Source organism: Coturnix japonica, chromosome 6 (assembly GCF_001577835.2).
Source record: "Coturnix japonica isolate 7356 chromosome 6, Coturnix japonica 2.1, whole genome shotgun sequence".
NCBI lineage: Eukaryota > Metazoa > Chordata > Aves > Galliformes > Phasianidae > Coturnix > Coturnix japonica.
The window spans coordinates 18,094,672-18,114,875 of NC_029521.1; the positions used below are offsets into that span (position 1 = coordinate 18,094,672).

Consider the following 20,204-nt stretch of genomic DNA (forward strand, 5'->3'; position numbering starts at 1 on the left):
TGCGCCCGGGAGGCGGTCGAGACGGACGGGCACGCCGGGAAGTGTAGTCCCGCCGCCTCCGGGGGCTTAAAGGTCCCGCGAGGCTCCGCTGCCCCCTCGCCCGGTTCCCTCCCTATGCCGCTTCTCGCTGCCGCCGCCTAACTGCTGCCCGGCACCGCGCGCGGGGCAGGTAGGGGCCGCGCTCGCGTGGAGGGCTCCGATGGGGGACAGTCAGCACCGCGCCCGGCCCCGCGCCCTCGGCAACGGCCGCTCCGGTCACTGAGCGGGGAGCGGCGGGAAGGGCCCTCGCGCCTCCGCTCTCGCTCACACGGAGCGGCCGTTGCGCTCCGCAGCTCCTCCCTCACGGCGGCGGCCGAGAGAACGGAGCGGCGCCGCTGCTGCGGGCGAGGAGGTGGGAGGGAGCTGCCGCCGCCCGTTCGGCAGGTGCAGGCTCTGCCCTGGGGGAAGCGAGGCCCCGCGCGGTGTTGGGGAGCTGCTGCGATCGCGGTGTGTGCTTGTAGAGGCTGCGGTGAGGGAAGTGCCCGGCACCTCTGGATGCGGCCCTTCTGAAAGGCCTGGCGGCCGCTGGTACCTTGAGTGAGCTGTGGGGCAGCTGGTGGTAGCGCTCGTAAGCATGGAGAAGTCCTTTAGGGCTTTGAAAATCCATTGTATGTTCCGAAGTCAAGACACGGTAGCACAGTATAAGAAGCTGGAATTTTAGAGTCTGAGAAGTCTTTATGGAACAAAGGGGTGGACAACACCCAAGAGTTGCTGCTGTTTGTCTCCCTAGGGCCCTCTTCCACTCCTCCATCAGCCCAAATGTGCAGGTATTGGCGCACATGGAGAGGTTCTGCATCGTGCTGTGTTCCCTGTGCAAAGAGCAGTGTTGTTCTTTGCAGAGATGCTCACTACATTTCCAGGTCCTAGGAAAGTTGGTTGGTAAAGATCAGCCTTAGGTCTTCCTTATCGAGTTTTGATGATGGTTGTGTACGTATATCTGAGAACTGCAGCTTTGCTGCATGTAACCAGTCCTCAGAATCTTGTGTAATTTGTATCTTGCTCTGTTTTTTTTTTACTTTATTTGCTGTACACAGTGGTACCTTTCTGGGCCAGCTCCACATCTGTGCACCCTCTTCGGTGCACATCAGTTCTGGCTTGAGCTGAGCAGGATTAGCCTGGTGGCTCTGTACAGCTGCAGGGATCAGGCAGGACAGGAAGGAGACTGCACAGAATGTACTTCATCCTTTGACCCTGCTGTCGTAGCTAAGGGAAAATTAGTCTGGTTTTGAGTCTTTGGTGGGAGAAAAATATAGTAAAATATGTGTTTAAAAAAAAAATAAAGTGGAGTTCTGCACCATTGTCAGATTACAGAACAAACGCATACATTGGTTATGCAGTTGGACCCAATTCTATGTACTTCATTCTGTTTTTGCTATTGCTTTGTGCCCGACCTTATTTTTCTCAGGTCTTGTTTTCCATTTATCTTTTATTATCTGGATTTAGACTTACAAGCTGTATTCTATATAGAGAATAAGGACAGAGTTGTCTGTTTGCTGATTACCAACGCTATCCTCATTAGGAGTGCTAAAGCAGTTACATTTTGGTTATTTTTTCCCATAGAAAGTATCTGCAGAAGCAAGTAGGAAGAAGGCAGCGTGCTGGCAGCCTGTCCAAGAAAATGTATTTTGAGCTTTGTCTTAGGACAGTCAAATTCAATTTTACTTGCAGTACTGAGAGGTCTTGTGCATACAGTAGGATGAGTAAAACATGTGGGTGTTGCTTCCAGGAAGAGAACCTAATACCCACTTTCCCAATTACAGCTGCTTGTGAAATATTAGAGCAGTACTGGTTACAGGGTCCATGGTTCCTAGACTTCATCTGAAATCAATGCACTGTCTGCTGGTCAAAGTAGTGATCAGAAAGACCAGCCAGATGCTTGGGGTTTATGTATTTATTCTGAAACCTTACAAACAGAAGTAAGGAAGTCTATTTTATTCCTAGGATTCTGGGATTTGTACAATTTCTGTGTTTTGTCTTGGGGCTGGGAGAATAAGCTGGTAGCCTACCATTGAGGATTAGGCTGCGAGGTTGTGATTGGCAGTAATGACAGGCAATAGTTACCCAAAGAAATGTGACTGGAATCCATCATCACCTGGTTACTATGAGGCTTGAGAGCAGCCTCTCACAGAGCAGGCTGCTTTGTGACCCTGCCAGGGAGGGATGGATGACATGAGTGGTTGAAACCTGTGCATTGGGCTGCATGGTAAACACTTGGCAGGTATGTACATCATATTTCCTTTGAAATATGCAGTATATAAAAACCTCCTAACATCCTACTAATAGCTTAAAAATCTCCAAATCTAAAACCTGTTCAGTGTCTTTTTCACCTTTCAAGGCTTAGTTAGGCAGCCTAGGGTATGGAATCTCAATTTGTCCTCTCAGAAAGAAAATGTGGTATTAAAATACATAAATAAGCAACAGTTTCTAAATTTGAGATAACTCTCCTTATTCCCTGACAGAGCAAAAGTTGTCATTCCATGCTCATCTTTTCCCTCTAACAGGACTGGATTTGCAGCTGCTCCATTCAAATGCTTTCTTTATTCTCCTTCTCCAACAGTCTCCTTCAACTCCCTCTCCCTCTCTTCTTTCACTGTTCCTTTTCTTTCTACTTTTTATTACATTGGCAGTTTCTGCTAGGAACCTCGGGCTGGCTCTTGCAGATATTTCTTTCTTTCTTTCTTTCTTTTTTTCAATTACTGCTTTCCATATAATCCCTTAATGTAGTCCTCTTTGTTCAGTCTCTCTGTTGGTTCACTGACTCATCTGGTCCTCTCTCACCTTCACCTGCTGGGAACTGCATTTGAGCCTGGAGTGGAAGTCCCTAAGGAGGACCCCTTTTTGCCAATGTGAAGTGTAGGATGAGGACTGCTACCACTTGGGATACGGCAGAACTCGTGGGTGGCAGCCATTTTGAATGAAATCAAACTGTACACTTGAAGACATGTACAAAATTAAATGAAAACTACTAAAAATAATATAAGCTTTTTGGCTATCAGACTTATGGCAGAAAGTCACATTTTAAAACATTAAATTGTTTGATAACAAACTTGCACAAATTTTGTTAAGCTTATTAAAGAAACTGATAAGCAATTAATATTAGAATAGCCTGGATGTATATTAAATATTTACCTGTCCGTTTCAGCAGCGCTGCTTTAACACAGTTCATCTGTCAGCATTGAAGCTGTTGGAATTATTCACTATTTCTACCAAAGCTGGGCAATCTGGCAATATGAAAGTATTCTCTTTTGTCAGTACTGCATTTTAACTGCTACAATGACTGCATATAAAATTAAATGGCAAGATCACTTTATAGCTCATATTTGTTTGATTCTAGATTTCTAAATACAAGGAGCCCTCCATTAAGCTCAAATGAGACAAATATAAACTCAGAAAAAAGTTTGTCCAGTAAAACTCAGTTTTTCATCAATGTCCTTTTACCTTCAAGTTAGTTGGAATATTCATTTTGTGACAGAAAACATGTGTGGGTTTTTAGCTATAGAAAGCTTAAATTTCTACATAATAATGAATTTTATCAAACAAAAATGCACTCAGTGCAGTCTTAGCTAAGGTAGCTACGCTCACTTGAGCTTTTCCTACATTTGTGTCTTTGGGGCTGGCCCAGGTCAAGAAATCCAGGTATCAAATTGAATGAAGCTTTTGTGTTCTGATGCAGCTGTTGTTACTATCTTCCAATTACAAAGCAGTTGGCTGGCTATAAAAAAAATAAAATAAAACAAAATAGAGCTTTCCTTCTAGTAGGTAATGGATCAAAAGCTTCCAGTAAAGCTTGAATTTCTTTGGTTATGTAGCACTTCTCAGTTTGTGACTGTCATCATTGCTTTCCTTATCGTCTTAATATTTGATCTGCAAAGTGAAGCTGCCTCCTGGCTCTTTCCACACTGGTCTTCACAGCATCTGCAGAGCAATGACCCAGGGAGCGAGAAGGGACATAAAGGGGGGCTGCACGGTGATCAGAGCCAGCCCCGTACTAGCTGAGGTTTCAACAAATTAGGTACTTTCAGCTGCTGTCAGAAAGCAATTTTCCTGGCCTTTAATGATTCAGTGTAGTACAAACAGGTTAGAGCAAGTGTTCAGAGACTCTTAATTACAGCATTAATTCAAGGCTAGTGGGCCACACAGTCCAACATAAATAGACAGTAGAAAGCAAATACAAGAGTGGTTTAACAAGCCATTTTCAACTACCCTAATTTATCATTCTCAGAGTTCAGCCATAAAGCTATGTGCATTTCATTCCTTGGAAAGACAGCCTGAAACTTTATAGAACACTGATACTTTCACACTTGAGATTTCTGCTATGTGATTTTCATACAAGCATTAGCATCCCTTTTCCAGAATGATCAAGATCATTGATTATCCAGAGCAAATATCCAGAATAAGTCATGGATTGGTGCAAGATGGAATACAAATGCCTGCAGAATTAATTCTGATGACTGTATCTGACCTGTAACATCAGGATAAGATCTGTTCCTTTCAGGCTGAGTATTGAAGTAGAAGATACGTGTGGATGGTGGTTGTGGAAGGAAGGCAGCTAAAATGCTGCAGTATGGAGTTGGCTCTGATGGTAAATAGTGAAATGTTTACCTTCCTTTTTTGGTTGGTTTGCTTGTTTCCCGAGTAGGGTTATTACTGTTGTCTTTCTTTCTTTAAAGGATTTTAAGTTATAACAGTAGCTCAGTAATGAAGAAACACTAATTTAAAAGTTATTCGTATCATACAGCCCTTGCACCGATTTTTATTTGCTTTGAAGTTTCATACTTGCGCTATTTGTGTTTGACTTGGGGTGCTTTTAGAAATGGTGTTGTGATGAGTGGTTCCCTAATGTTTCCTACAGCTAAGCAACGTGGCACCATCTCCTTTGTAACAGCTGTGATTTTAAAAAATTATTATTATTATTATTTAATATTATAACATCTTGTAAATAATTCCTTGTACATAAATGTGGAGATTTGAAGGTATTTTGGGAATACTGGAAGCACTCCTTTGGCTACCGATTGCTGCTCCCCGTAGCTGTATGCTCTGGGTTGAGGAGCGCTGCGTGCAGCTCAGCTGCCGTTACACGCCGTCAGCTCGTTGCGGCAGGAGCTGCTTCTGTCCGAGCTCCCCGGGCAGCAGAAGCGCAGCAGCCCGAGCTGAGCTGAGCTGAGCTGCCCGACGCCGCAGGCCCTGCTCGGCCGGCCAACGCCGCCCCCGTCGGACTGCAAAACCCAGAATGCCGTGGCAGAGCATGCGCTGACAGCTCCCAGTTGTCAAAGTGCTCTTGCCAGAGTGGCCGACTGTTTGTCACACACCAAACCCGAGAGAAGAAAATAAACACACTGTTTTGTTGAGCTTTAGATACAGAAAATCCAAAGGTAACTGTTCCTTAAGAATTTCTGCATCGACTGCATGGGTTACTGCATGCAAGCAGAGGTTGTATTGCTGTGGGGATATAGATTTCCTGTTCTGGATAATATATTTGCTCAAATACTTACAGCACCTCTTGATTATTTGCTGGTAGCCAATGTTAGGCATGGGTGGCCTCTCAGTCTTTTTATTTTTTTATTATTATTATTTTTAATCCAGTGTTTTTCCATTCAGACTTGCTTTGCTGTTAAAGGTAGGTCTTGACCTTGACAATAGAGTTGAATTGTGGTGATTTTACCTTTAAGAAACAGTATGAAAATGGACGTGGTTTGCAGTCTTTAGGACAAAGTTCAACAACAAATGGCCAAGTCAAGGTACATGTGTGAAGCAACTGCTGTGCTAGTCACTATAGATAACCTGGTGACTAACTGTTTTAAATATACTTTACTGATGACAGAATTGTAACATCTCAGCTGCTGGATTTTTCTCTCAATATAATTTTATACAGAGAAGGGATAAGCAATTATGCTTTTACTCTCAGTAATTTTCTGCAGTCCTAGGAGTAATGGTGATGTTGCTATAAATGCAGTTCATGGAAAGCTACGTGGAGCTTAGTGTGTTCTGGTTTTTCTGCAGCACTGCTTTAAGCTGCCCCCAGTTTTCCCCTGCCCCATTGGCAGCAGCAGGGCTGCCGGTTGGATGGGATAGTTTGCTCTGTTCTTGGGAACTTGCCCTAATGCTGTCTCACAGCGTAGCATTTGCTTGAACCCTTGCTGTTTGTTTCATATGGAGAGAGGAAATACTAGGGAGCAAGCCAAGTAACTTAACTTATAGCAGAAACATATCCTTACATTCATTTGAGGCAAAAAGTCTGTGAATGACTGTGTAGGAATTAAAAAATAATGAACTAAGGGTGTGCATAGGCCATCTCAAAACTGTTGTCAGAAGTCACTGACTTTGCTTTTTGACACCTTTCTTACCCAGATAATCGGTTTGGCTGAACTTTACGTTGTTACACTGAAGCAGCAATCCTAAAAACAGTGCGGCCAAGCTGTTGTGATTAGCTCAGTAAGAAATGCAGTTCGGCATTTGGTGGTGACCATCTTTGTCATACTTTAATTGCAAAACTGGTTTTGGCTCATTCAAAATGCCTTTGAGATTTATAATAATCACTTCAGTTGACTAGAAGTCTGTGAAATGCGGAGGATCCTGTTCTAGTTCCATGCAATGATGTCTACATCTGCATTAGTATAATTGTGCTTTGAAATATTGATCAAATTCCAGTCCCTTCCCTCCTTTACATGAATTCCCTCTTCTATCAGGTATAAGACTCAGTCATGCTATGTACATTTGCTTCGAAAAGTTTAAGCTTACGTATGGATGTAGCAAATAAATTCCATCACTAGTCTTTGTCTTGCGCATCTAAAGATGGCCATGTTTCTACTTAAAGCATTGGGATTAACCTCATTTTAATTTTTCACTCTGAAAGCATCAGGAGCGTTACAGCCGAATAGCACCTCCCTGATCTGCTCCTTTTGGCCTTATATTTCCCTACGAACAGATGACCGACGGTTTTCTGGCGAAGGCAATAGAGCGGGACGCCTTTGCGGCGAGGCAGCGCTGCTCCCCGCACTGCCGGCCCGGCCCCGCCGCAGGGTCGCTCCCCGTCCCCGCGGTCCCAGCACGGCTGTGCCGGCCGGAGAGCCTGGCTGCTTGCTTGGGAAATGGGTACCGGCTCCTTTAAAGGTGCCCTCATCGGAAAGGGGGTGGAGAAGAGCGGAGACTGGTGTCTCTTTAACCTTGCTGAAGGACGCAGCAGTATTTATTGACGTATGCAAATAGCCAGGGGGAGGAGGTGGAGGAGGAGGAGGGTGCTTGGAAAAACAGGAACCAGAATCAGTTTCTCATTGCAGGGTGAGAGCTCTGAGTTCCGGTGTAAGAGAAAAGAGACGTGGCGAAATTGCTGTATATCTCTGCCCTATAAGCACATCTCTCATTTAGACTGAAGGGAAACAAGGCATCAAAAAGGGTGAAGCATCTTAAAATATATTTTCAAGGCAATCTAGCATGATCAAAGCTTACATGTTCCTAAATGGGGGAGGGGGAAGATTACGGGTTTGCCTTGCAACTTGCTGTAGCATATAGCACTACTAATAGGTGGAGATTTTTGACCGGCAAATGATTAAAGCAGCCTCGTTTGTGCTATGAATGACAATGCTAATAATCTGTCTTTGTGGTTTTTTCCCCTACTGTTTCAGCTGCGCAAACCATGCAGGATGATTTACTGATGGACAAAAGCAAAGCCCAGCCCCAGCAGCAGCAGCGGCAGCAGCAACAGCAGCATCAAGATCCAAACTCAGCAGAAGCCCCCTCTACGCCCATCTCGTCAGAGACGCCCAAGCCAGAAGACAACAGCTCAGTGACTAGTATCGGCACATCGGCTCCTTCCCAAAATAGCAAGGAGAAGATGCAGATGGAGTCTCCCATTTTGCCTGGCTTGAGCTTTCACCAGCCTCAACAAGAACCTGCAGCCGGCACCTCCTTGTCTCCCTCCTTCGGCAGCACCTGGTCGACGGGGACCACAAACACAGTGGATGATAGCTTTTTCCAGGGGATTACTCCGGTCAATGGAACAATGCTTTTCCAGAATTTTCCGCACCATGTCAACCCAGTATTTGGTGGCACTTTCTCTCCTCAAATTGGCCTAGCTCAGACTCAGCACCACCAACATCAGCAGCAGCAGCAGCAAGCGCAGCAGCAGCAGCAGCGGAGGTCACCCGTGAGCCCTAATCAGGCACCTTTTGCCCAGAGAAATGCTGCTTACAGCCATCAGCCCATCATGACCAGTAAACCGTCTTCCTCCTCTGCATCCTCTTCTTCTTCCTCCAGCTGGAATAACCATCAAAACGCAGCTTGGAGTACACCTTCCAACCCTTGGGGTGGGCTGCAGGCTGGTAGGGACCCTCGAAGGGCAGTTGGAGTGGGGGTTGGCGTGGGAGTGGGGGTCGGCGTACCCTCCCCCCTCAATCCCATTTCACCCCTTAAAAAACCATTCTCCAGCAATGTCATTGCCCCTCCGAAGTTCCCACGGGCTGCACCCTTAACCCCCAAATCCTGGATGGAAGACAACGCATTCAGGACGGACAATGGCAACAATCTGTTGCCTTTTCAGGTAAATGTACCTTCTATATGGTGACAGCTATCACACAGTTGTATTTTATTGCAGGGGTATATTTCACGTTACTTTTCTACCTGAGAGGCATCTTCATACTTCATGTCTGCACTGAATAGTCATCCCATATAAAAGAAATAAGCTTGGTCCCAGGGAGTGCATACACAGAGGTTCCTAATTTTGGCTTGATGTTAACAGTGTCATTGTTCTTATAATCTGTTCTTAAACATGACTTGGCTTTACCATTGATGTTGTTTGCTTGTACATTAGAAAGGTAGTAGCCTTCCTACATGAAAGGCAGCTTTGGCAGACTGTGTTCTCTATTTTTATTTATTTATTTATTTATTTATTTGGGGGGGGGGGTCTCCCATATGAGAAAAGCAGGAGACATTAAAATTGCTTGTTTCAGTATTCTAACTGACGTGTTAATTTTAACCAAAGGTGCTTTTGGGATTGAAATCCAGTCAATTATTTTATCACCATTGAAATAACTACTTGTCTTTATGCTGGGGCATTTAACAGGGGGACCTGTTCGTATAAGGTATATATAGAAGAAGCTGTGTATGTCTGATATATACCCCTGTGCTGTTATATTCATGGTGGACGTTTTGAATACATCTAGAAGCAGCGTGGGTGTGTATGGAGAGTGCCATATCTGTCCTTTCCAGTAAGGAAATACCCACTACAATTGATGTGATTTAGAAATGGCAGGGAGGTATTGTATAAAATAAACTAATTCATGCTGTTCAAAGTATTTGCAGAAAAAAGAGACAATAGGACACGACCTTCAGAGCCATATTGCAATGGAGTCTATTTACTAGCTACATAGCTCTGAAATATTTAAAGCTGCAGTGCCCTTCAGTGTGTGCTGGTGGTTTTTTTTGTTTTTGTTTTTTTTTATCTATGACGACAAAGCAGATCAATTGCAGCTGAAACTGGGCCACACAGAAGATTTGCAATTTTAATGCAGAACGAAACCTGTCATGGTGTGAAATCCATTTTAAGTTGAAAGAAGCAGGGCATGCACTTGCAGTTCTATCTATACAAGGTGAAGTGGATTGCTCTTTTCTGCCAGGCTGGCATTTTTAGTCTCAAATATATCAAAATTTCCTGTTTTGGAATGCAGTGAAATCATTTGTGTATGCTTTATTTTAAAGTACTAGATTTCTCAGTGAGGTATGTACTCCCAAACATTTGTAACAGATCAGCTTTGTATGAATAATCTTTGGCTTGACACTTAGTGTTGGAAACAAAGCAAACAAATACACAGACAAACCCCACTCATTAGTTTAAGAGATTGTTGAATTAAGATATATGCATTCCTGTGCACTTTCTAGTCCCATTCAAAGAGAGTATCTTATACTCAGCCCTGATATTTCATTTTGCTGCTTCATTCTATTTAAAGGGAGAGTTGCTAATTTTTTATTGGCTACCCCAAATTAAGGCGGAGTGTCTTTTGGTAAACTGCTGGGCAATGTCTCTAGCTCTGAAGTCGGGAGAAAGGTTATACTTCAGATACAATGTGCCTGGTGAAGCTATTATGTTGCACAGAACTCTCTCGTGCAGAGTCACTCAGTCATTTCTTTAGGAGTGTCAGATGTTTCAGTTTACAATTACTCTTTTATTTATCACCCTTTAAGGTGTTACAATCTTGGGCATATTTAATAGGACAAGCAAGAATATATGATCTTATTTTGGTGCTTTGGTCAACATGATACGTAAAGTTGTGGATTCATTAAGGAGATATTTATTATTGTGGGTAGAAATTGTCACAGATTAATCTGGTATTTAGTCATCAGAGTGGGAAGAAAGTAGATAAATGCTTTAAAGAAAAGCTCATTTGATTTTAAAATTAAGGTTTTGAAGATGTAAGGTATTAGTCAGTATAGAAAGCTGGAAATGTGCTTTCTTTCTGAATGTAATCTTGTGTTTTCCTGTTCAACTGAAAGCAAATACTTTGACTAATTTCAGCACAAGCTGAAATACCAGCCTGAATTCAGAGACTCGGAAGGCTTGTGTTGTTTTTGTTTGTTTGTTTTTTATGTTGTTGTTGTTTTACTATAAAAAACAAAGGTTTTTTTAGTACAAACTGCTGAACATTGGCATACAAGGCTGCAATCTGCATTAATGCCAGTTGCCCTTAGACTTCACAAATTACCAAAGAAATCTTGAAACTGTACTTCTGGTAGGAAGCAACTGTTTAGTTCAAATTTACATTGATAAAATGAGTTTCATATGAGTGTAATATTTGCTGCCTGGGTTGTGGTTGCGTTTGTTTGTTTTTCCTCATAGAAATTGGGCAATATGTTGACACAGTAAGTACTGCTTGTCAGCACTATCAAGTAATTCTGGCAGGTTTGTCCATGTACATCTGCCACTCTTCAGAACTGAAGTTTTTGTTGTTGTTTTTAATTTGCTTATGAAATACCTTCCAGTAAACTTCCCATGCAAGTAAAAATTAGTACGTTCTTTATACTAACCCTTTATTTTACCTTTCATTGACATTATATAATCTTTTAAAATTTTTAGTTAATCTTGAATCAATTAGTTAACACGTGAAGCTCAAGGTGTTCTGAATCAAAAGGAAACTAATGTGTTCACTGTTGGAATTAACAGTGATATTTTTTTTTCCAGTTCAGATTTTAATTATCAAAAATTTGTTGTAGAAGACTTCTGTAGTCAGGATTCCTATTCTGAATTTGTAATATTTGAAGATAGTTGGTATCAACTCCTGGTTCATTTAGTTCTGTAGAAAAAATAGAATTGTTTGATGTTTCTCTAATGAACCCGTGTATAGAGAAATAAGCCAGGTGTCTTTATCCCTGAATTTGAGTAATAGATTAGTGTGCCTTGTATGTAAAAGCCTCCAAGGTGGTGGCTTGGAGGACCTGTGCTGAATTACGAGAGTACATAAAGTATCAATGGAGAGGAATGCTGCTGGCATCTGAGTCATGATCAGTGCTGCAAACTGTTTTAAGATGTATACTGAGAAAAATGGATTGCATTGAATTAAAAAACAAAAGAAAAAACAAAAACCCCTGAAGATACAAAGCTGATAGATGTAAAGAAGAACAAAAAAGGGCAGTTGGTATGGAATGAAATGTACTGTAGCAAATAAGAGTTGGAGATAAGACTGTGGGAATAGATGTGGAACAAGGCCAGATTTGAAACACAGAAAGGCAGCCAATCTGTTCTGAATGTTCTTCGTCTTTTGGGTGGTTTAGGCCAAATTCACCTCTTGTGTTTGTCATGTGATGAGAAGCAGCATTTGCCATTGTGCCAGGTTATCCTCATTTCTGGTGTTTGAGGTTGGCATTAACTGATTGTCCTTGGGCCCAGTTCTTTTTCACAATAGAGCAGTGGAGCTTGGAGAGCTATTGTCATCTCATGCTTCTGAGCTGCTCCCAGAACTCTCTTTTCCTTCAGTTCTCTCAAGTAAATAGTGTATTTCTTTTGGCTTTTTCTGTACAAATATACTGTGACACAGCTTGTGGGGTTAGGAGGATTGATAGTGCCTGAAATAGATCCTTGAAAGCATGCTCCATTGCTGTGGAGAAGATAGAGAAGAAATTAAATGTTTGGAGGCCAGTATGTTAATTAAAGAAGTCTACCATGTGGGATTTTAATAGAACAATAACACTATAGCAAATAAATGAAACATTTATCAGAATTTACACAAGTTTTGTTAGATCTACTTCTTTTCCAGTAATGTTTTTTAGAAAGCATCAAAAAAATGCATAATAGCAAATTGTAGATTTAAAAACTGCATAGCAATTTAGTGCTCTGAAGATTCTGGCGTGTGTCGAGTCATTTTTGACAGCTTTACTGATAAATACATCCCTAATAAAAATAAATAATAGGCAATTTACTGTGGGCAAAGATAATTTCAACGTGCCTTCTTTTGCAGAGCCAGTTAATAGCTAGGGATCAGAGATAATAATGACAAAACTGTCTTGGCCTACTTGTTTTCAGTTTTTGAAAAAAGAATTTAAAAAATGAAATAGGAATTTGAATAGGAATTGGCTTTCATACAGCTGAAATAAGAAGGCAAATTTTACAAGATACATGTTTTAATTAAAATAAAACTTGAAACGTGAAGCTGGTTGGAGTATAAATATGTTTATAGATGCAGAAATCTGTGTTAGTATGTATATTTATGTATTTAGGTACAGTAATTAGGTTCAAGTACCTTATCGTGTGTAGTAGTAAACACATAGGAGCTACTTGGTGAGTGAAATGAAGACCAAAGAAATGGCTACAGGATACTGCTGGTAGTTCTGATGTGATTTTCTTTTGATGGTTAATAGACAGCTCGATAGGAGGCTGTTTTCTTGAAATGTTTCTTCGGGTCTGTCATGCTAGTCCATGCATGTCTTTACTCCACTGCAAGTTCATATTCTAAATAAACTATGTATGTGCACACACACGTATATAAATGCACATACAGTAGAATCATGCACAGAGTAATTGTCTTCTACTTCTGGGGAAAAAATATTAAATACCTTATTAATTTCAGTGTTGAAAATGTAAAGACTTCAAGTCTAGATTTTTTTTATTATTATTTTTTTTTTCCTCCCCAGCTAAAAGTTACATATAGATGCTATTTCCCTGTTCTAAATTTGACACTCTATCTGCTGGCTTCTTGACAGTATAGTAGGTAACTATATTGGTAACAGTAGCACTATCGTTGTCTTGAAAACTATTTCTTCTTATTAGACTAGTGCAGTCTAATTTTTATTTTTTTTTTCTTATCTGATAATAAATAAGTACAGTCTGTGATTGTGAAACAAGCAAACAAAAATGATGCAGAAGACATAGCTGTACTTGTGGAAATAACTTAGTTGGATTTTCTGCTTTACTCCTGCCCTCTCCTGCCTTCTGACATGCTTCTGGTGTTACTGTTTCACTGGACATAAATAACAGCTAAAGTAGACTGATTCTGAACATTCAGGAGTGAGAATCCTTGTTATGTGATCTCAGCAATCTATCAGCGTAAAAGTTATGACTGAGACATGACGTTCTAACTTTAATATTATGAATTATATTAAACTTTTTGTTAAATATTTGATTGAATTTTTTGTGTTTTCAAATAAATTAAGCAATAACAGTGCAGAATAACAAATGCATTGCTGTTTAATATTTAAAGTGTGATGATTTGAGTATTAATTACTGATTGCCTTTGATTTTAATTAAACAATTGAGTCACATTCAAGTTCTCACTCAGAATTAATGAAGGTAGAGTGAAGGTGTAAGTTCAATATGCAGGTGAAGGTCTCAGCAAGTCTATTGGTAGACAGAACTTCCTCAAAGATGTTGGAGGTCCTAATATAGTACAGTGGATCAGTGATTTTGTTGTAGGAATGATCTGCCTTTGTGAGGTAAATTAGGTGAAGACCATGCAGTTTATTTTGGTTTCTTTCTTGGATTGCATTCCCCGGGTTTATTTGTTTATTGACTAAAGGCAGATTTTGTGAATTGAATATCAGACAGAGAGATATGGAAAATCATGGTTTTCCTGGCTGAGGTGATTTTTCAAGGTGAAAATTTCCAGAAGTTTGCTGTGTGGATGAACATTTCTGTTTCTTCACGTTTGGTAAAATAGTCCCCTGTGCCTTAAGATTCTTTGAATGCTTCCTGGATGAAGCACATCAAAGGTGGAAGCTAAAAGGTAGCACTGCTTAATTTGAAGTTACTTAGTGATTTTAGACTGTACAGATCTGGTTTTCACTTAGGCTGGGTTGCCTAATGTGCTTTCCAAAACTTTCAAATTAGTCTGAAGAGAAAAGCATCGTACCAAAAGCAGCCAGTGATGACCCGTGAGAGAGATTCGAAGGTACTCTGACCTTTTTGTTTTTCTTTTTCTTACTGATCATCTGAGATACTGTTATGAATTTGGAAATACTATTCATATACAAAAGATCATCGTAAAAGCCTTTACAGTCTTCAGTTTTTTCTTCCCCCAGTAATCATGCAGTTTTGCTCTTGTAACCTATAATATGTTATTTAAGAAGGATCTGCTTAAGGCTGCTAGCATAGTGGCAGTTACCAGACTTAATGGGCAAAATGTATTCTTTTCTATTTCCCCTGCTCTGTCTCTCAACTCTCAACAGAAATAAATATAAAAAACTATTTGTATGTAATAGTTGTTTGCAATTACTTGCTGAAAATTGAAGATATCAGAATCTGAGTAAAGAAATTCTGTACAATCTTTGGGTGGAATAGAAGTAGAATTAGGTAGAAGGTTCTGCCTATGCTCAGGGATGATCAGTTTTCTATCCTATTGCAAGCCCAATTAAGTGCTCAGTTTTAAATTGTGCTACCCCAAGTAGGATTTTTCCACTTCTTATCTCAGCCTACTTGTTCAGTATGGTGTGATGGAAATGAAATTTCAGGAAGGGCAGGAAGCAGAATTTTCTATTTCCTGTTGACTCAGCATAAAGTTGGCTGAATTTCCTTTTGGACTCCTGCTGCTATGTGGACTTAGAACTTCCCTTATACAAGGAAGCTTCCTAAATGTCTAGTATATTTAGAGGTTGTTTGTTGGTTTGTTTTGTTCCCTCTAGCCAGTGATATGAGTGAAATATACTGTATATAGTGAATATACAATATTCACTATACAGTATATAGTGAAATGTACAATATACAGTAAGCAATGCATACTGCAAAGCTTTAGGCCAATTTTTTACTCCTAGTAATGTTAGCATTGTGTATAAATACACATAAAATGCGTATGTGCGTACATATCTCTATGTGATTGTGTACGTATAAACAATTCACTTTCTTCAGAAAACAAGCTCTGATGACATTCAATAACATCTGCCTGAGAACTGCATTGATAAAGTGGGTTTAGCTGTTATTAACATAATTCGCTTCTTTTCATACTTCCTGTAAAATAGTTTTATACAGGTGGAAGTTTAATTGCTCACCATTCTCATTGTCTGGCAGGTGCATCAGAGCAATGTCCAGAATCTTTGGGTTTTAGGCTATTGTGACATATTTTACAGTTGGTAACTAAATTTGAAGTCCCACATTTTTTCATTGTTTTTTCTTTATTTAGTTTTCCTGTTCCTTTTAGTAGAAATTCAAGTGCAGAAGGGTTGCTTTTAAGCAATGGTTACTAGAAAACTGCACATATATACTACTAATAAGTAGGTGTTTGAAAATGGATGAATGCATTGTTTTTGTTTATAGAAATGGGTTTTCGTTTGTGCCATCCTCTTATTATTACCTGTAAACTTTAGAATTTACAAAAGACAAGTGGTGAAATTCTGCAGGAAATATTCCTGTGTATCTTAACACTTGGTCAATGTTTTTGTCTTCATAAACTTTAATTACAAGATTCCATCTTTGTTGACAGTATTATTTGTAAAACACAGCAGATCTATATCTTCTTTTCCCTCATTATTCAATATGATTTTGTCTTTTAATTGTATGCCTTTCAAAATAATCTCAGATTAAAAAAACCTCAGTTATTCTTAGATTTTATAGAAGCACTGTGCACTGTCCGTATAAAGACAGATGCTGATCTCCTCTGTTCCATTAGTGTTGGGAGAAGAGGTGGTGTCATTTCTGTTTTTAAGGCACTGCTTGGTGAAATCACTTTCTTCACACGTTCAGAGAACACTAAAAAGCTTTGATTCTGAAATACTTAGCATACCTTGCTCTTTATTCAAAGCAGAACATCCATGGACTGTCCTTGTTTGCTGCTTGTCTTAATCGCAGACTAGCACCAATAAGTGAAGAAAACAAACTGTTACATGCGAACAGTTCTAGTTTAAGTTGAGGAGTGATTATTCAAGAATTACTAACTCTTCATTAGATAAAATGAGAAAAATAGTTTATTTCTTTGAATGAGATCCACTTTTTCCTTCAGCTTTCTGTGGTGTTCTCTATACATTTTCCAAATTGTGCACATGACAACTTAGAGCTTCTATAGACAAACTTTAATCATTTTGAAGGTCCTTTCTGGACACTGGCTGAAAAAAGTTGTGTTGGAAAAATTATTTGTACCATATACTTAATTATTATTGCAGAATGGTACAATGTAAATTGCCCAAGCAATGTGCTCTTTTTGTATGGCTTTACAAATTTCAGAGTTCTCTTACATGTTTTAGAGCAGCATAAAATGTATAAGCAAAACCAAAGGTAGTCTTCTATTTTATGACGATATTCATATGATTCATCAACCAAATTGTAGTCTTTTGATCAATACCACAGACTGTTCTTGCCTTAACAGGGTTAATGAAAATAACGTGTGTGGAGCACACACCTGCCAGTAGGTTTCAGAGGTATTCGATGTATGAGGTTCCTGTCAGGGTTTTGGGTGAAGTGTGAGTTTTGTGGACATAACTCCTTGTTCTTGTTTCATCCTGTCTTGAACAGTTCAACTCCATTCCTTTCAAACTTCCCTTCTTCTACTTCTTTCTGTTCCTGCTTTTTGTTTCCCTTTTTCTTACTGAAGCTTCCCATTTGAGTTGGCCTTCCCTGTTCTGCTCAATGTGTTAAAACTTAAAGCTACAGTGCAAGGCCCAGTAATCTTCAGTAGACAAAAGCTGAATCATCTTCACTCACTCTATGAGAGCTAAATATTGTCTGGAATGATTATGCATCTTCTACATTGCAAGAATTATGAAGGACAACCTAGTGAGTCTGACTTAGTTTTGAGGATTCAAGTTGAAACCGTAGCTAAAGAACTGGTACTCTTCCTCATCACGCTGTCTAGTTTATTTACACTGTATATGTAGATGAACTAAATTTAGGAACAGGAATTGGAATGAAATTGCTCTGTTAAATTACTATATCTAAACACAATGCATTGCATGTTAGATCATCTGCCTTCCATTGCCATGACTGCCATCATCCAATCATTCCTTTTTTCTGTTGGCCTTTTCTATTTCTAACTTTTTTTTTTTTTTTTTTTTCTTTTCCCCCATATCCTTCCTGTTAGCTTGGAAAAAAAAAAAAAATTCTCAGCTATCCCATTAAGTATGAAAATGGCAGTGTTATGTTCTGAAAAAATAACTGGCAAATTTAACCCTTTTTCTAAGCAAATGTTTGTGCTTATGTTCAAGGAACATTTTTCATATATTCAGTAACATTTTCATGTTATATGTACAAGCACAAAGAGTTCATTTTGAATCACTGAGCATGGTTTTGTATGTCATAATCGTGCATCAAATAAGGTCCAGGCGGCTGTGTGTCTGCTTAGTTTATTACACAGAAAGCTAGAATTAGAGTCAGAACACTAAAGTTTATCATGTGTTAAGCAGTTGGAAATATGGTAGAAAAGTAGCAGTATGGTGTCTCATGGCCATCTATATCTTTCCAGCAGCCAATGTTCACCCTTCAGAAACATTAAGTTTAATGTATTATTCTACTGTGTTTGCTGTAGTCTGACAAGGAAGTGTTCTCCACTGAGAACAGAGCTTATTTTAGCTGGATCCTGTAACACAGTGTTTTACTTTGTGAAGGAGATTTGTGAAATGCATTAAAAAATGAACCAATGGTAGCTATTTTTGTTTCAGTTTCCTACATGACCTTTACAGCAACTACACGTTTGTAAGGAGTTAATAAATGATTAATGTATTATCTGATTATTAGGGTCCAGCACATTAGCAGATGGCTTGTAAAGAAAAAAACAAAAGCAAAAAAACCCCAATAATAATAATATCTTTTATGTTCTTAGTAACCACTAAGAGATCTATAATAACCAAATCTGACATTTTTATGGTATGCTTTGTATTGCTGACATTTTCTTTTCTTTAAACTACTTATAAAGATTCCTTTTAGTTTTGAATTAATGATCACAGTGACAGTCTGGTGTAATTTTTTTTTAGCTTTAAGTGAGTCCAATCTGTATACTCTTTCTACGCTCATTTGTTTCTTCATGTTTCATTGTTTTGAATTATTTGGTTTTTGAAATGACACATCTCACAGTAACAGAAAGAGGTTTTCATAAAGCTGATGAGGTTTTTAGTAGTAGGTAACTGCAGTAGGGAGAATAAAGCACATTCAGAGTTTTAATAATGTAAAATGAAAGTGTAGTTGTGGTGTGTTCATATATGGCTATTCAAGATGACAGTGTAACTCATCACCTTCTGTAGATGAGCATTTCAACTAATGAAATATTGCAAATGTAAGGTTGGATTTCACACTGCATTAGGAAGGGTCCTCAGCTCGGTCATCCCTGCTGCTTTTATCTGCTAGTAAATGAAACTGTACCTGTGATACCTGAGAAACTGAATCAACCAAAGTTGTCAGCAGAGCTTCTGTAGAGAGTCTCTTTGCCCTTGTATAAGCAGGATCACATTCTTCTGATGTGGTTTCACAAAGTAGAAATAGAAAATTACTTATATAACTTTTTTTTTTCTTGTTAAGCAAGGCAGGAGTGACTTCCTGCATTCCATTTACAACTTCTTTAAAATGGATTGCAATAAATTTTACAGTTTGTTTGGAAAGCTTTTTTTTTTTTTTAAAAAAAAAGAAACTCAAAAGTTCCCTTTCTATTTCACCTTGTTTGAATATAAACTCAAGCTGCTATAGGTTTCAAAACAGGTCATTCCTTAGCTCTGTCAGACACACAAGTGAATGACAATAACAGAGACTATACAACGATAATACATAAATATATATATTTATATAAAATATGAATGCAGATGTAGACTGATGCAAACATACCAGAAGTACCATTTTTCATGCAGCCTGGATTGTTATTTTTGGTTTTTACCTTTTCACAGTTGCGTTTCTATTTGTGGTTTGTAGTTGTTATGAAATTTACTAGTAACTCTTTCTGCTTTTTGTCCTTTCTTGTTACTGAGGTCCCAGTTTATGCTGATAACTGAGTCCTTTCTCCTATGACCTTGTAGTTAGTAATATTAAATATTATCCTGCTTTGCTTCAGTTCTTCAGATTCATTAGGTTGGTTCTGTATGATGAGCTGGTCTCCTGCACGTTGAAGGGATCTTGACCAGAAATCATACCCTAGAATATTGCGTAGTTACTGTGTGATGCTGTTAGCTCTACGTTTTCTTTCTTGTAGATATCTATGAATTTCATTTGTAGAAACTAGAAAGAACATTTGTCTTCTATGATTTCACATCCTACTTCAGTAACTGCACTTATTTTTTAACCAGTCAGATATACACAGTATTGTATTCTTGTAATACTTCTATAATTATTTTGTCCATGTGTATGGGCTTTCCAAAACACTTGATGTTTAAGTAATTACCTCTGAACTTGTTACAGTTTCCCTGGCTGTGGTTAAGTGGCTGAACATCCTGGTTCTTTTCATATAACAAAATCTGCTAAGGTGCCTGTCAATCCTTATTACAATATGAGAGCTGCAAACTGGATGGCTCTTATCTGAAAATCTTCTCACTGTCTGGAGCAATGTAAACTAAATTTCCCCTGTACTGAGTGGGTTTCAGCTCACAAAAATAAACAATAATTTGCATGTCTCTTGCCATCCTTAGATAAATTGGTTTATTTTAATGCAATTATTCTGAATTATTTAAAGTCATAAAATCCAAAGGTATAGCAGTTATTTGAATGCATTTCTCACCTACTTGGCTGCATATACAAAATCTTCAATAACTTTGAAGTTCATTACAAAGTTGACACTGAATGCTAT

General features: G+C 39.2%; 1 protein-coding gene across 14 annotated transcripts in view; it reads left to right on the forward strand.

Annotated features, from left to right (window-relative positions):
- CPEB3 (cytoplasmic polyadenylation element binding protein 3) overlaps positions 1-20,204 on the forward strand; it is a 114,389-nt gene that overhangs the window by 29,795 nt on the left and 64,390 nt on the right. For 5 of the 14 annotated variants that reach the window (XM_015866938.2, XM_015866936.2, XM_032445424.1 and 2 more), the window contains one exon: positions 7,662-8,575. In XM_015866938.2, coding sequence (XP_015722424.1) covers positions 7,662-8,575 — 914 coding nt within the window. Of the gene's footprint in view, positions 1-54; positions 170-354; positions 424-5,300; positions 5,412-7,240; positions 7,433-7,661; positions 8,576-20,204 lie in introns of those variants that run through there. The other 9 variants (XM_015866947.2, XM_015866949.2, XM_015866942.2 and 6 more) reach the window with 8 other exon arrangements.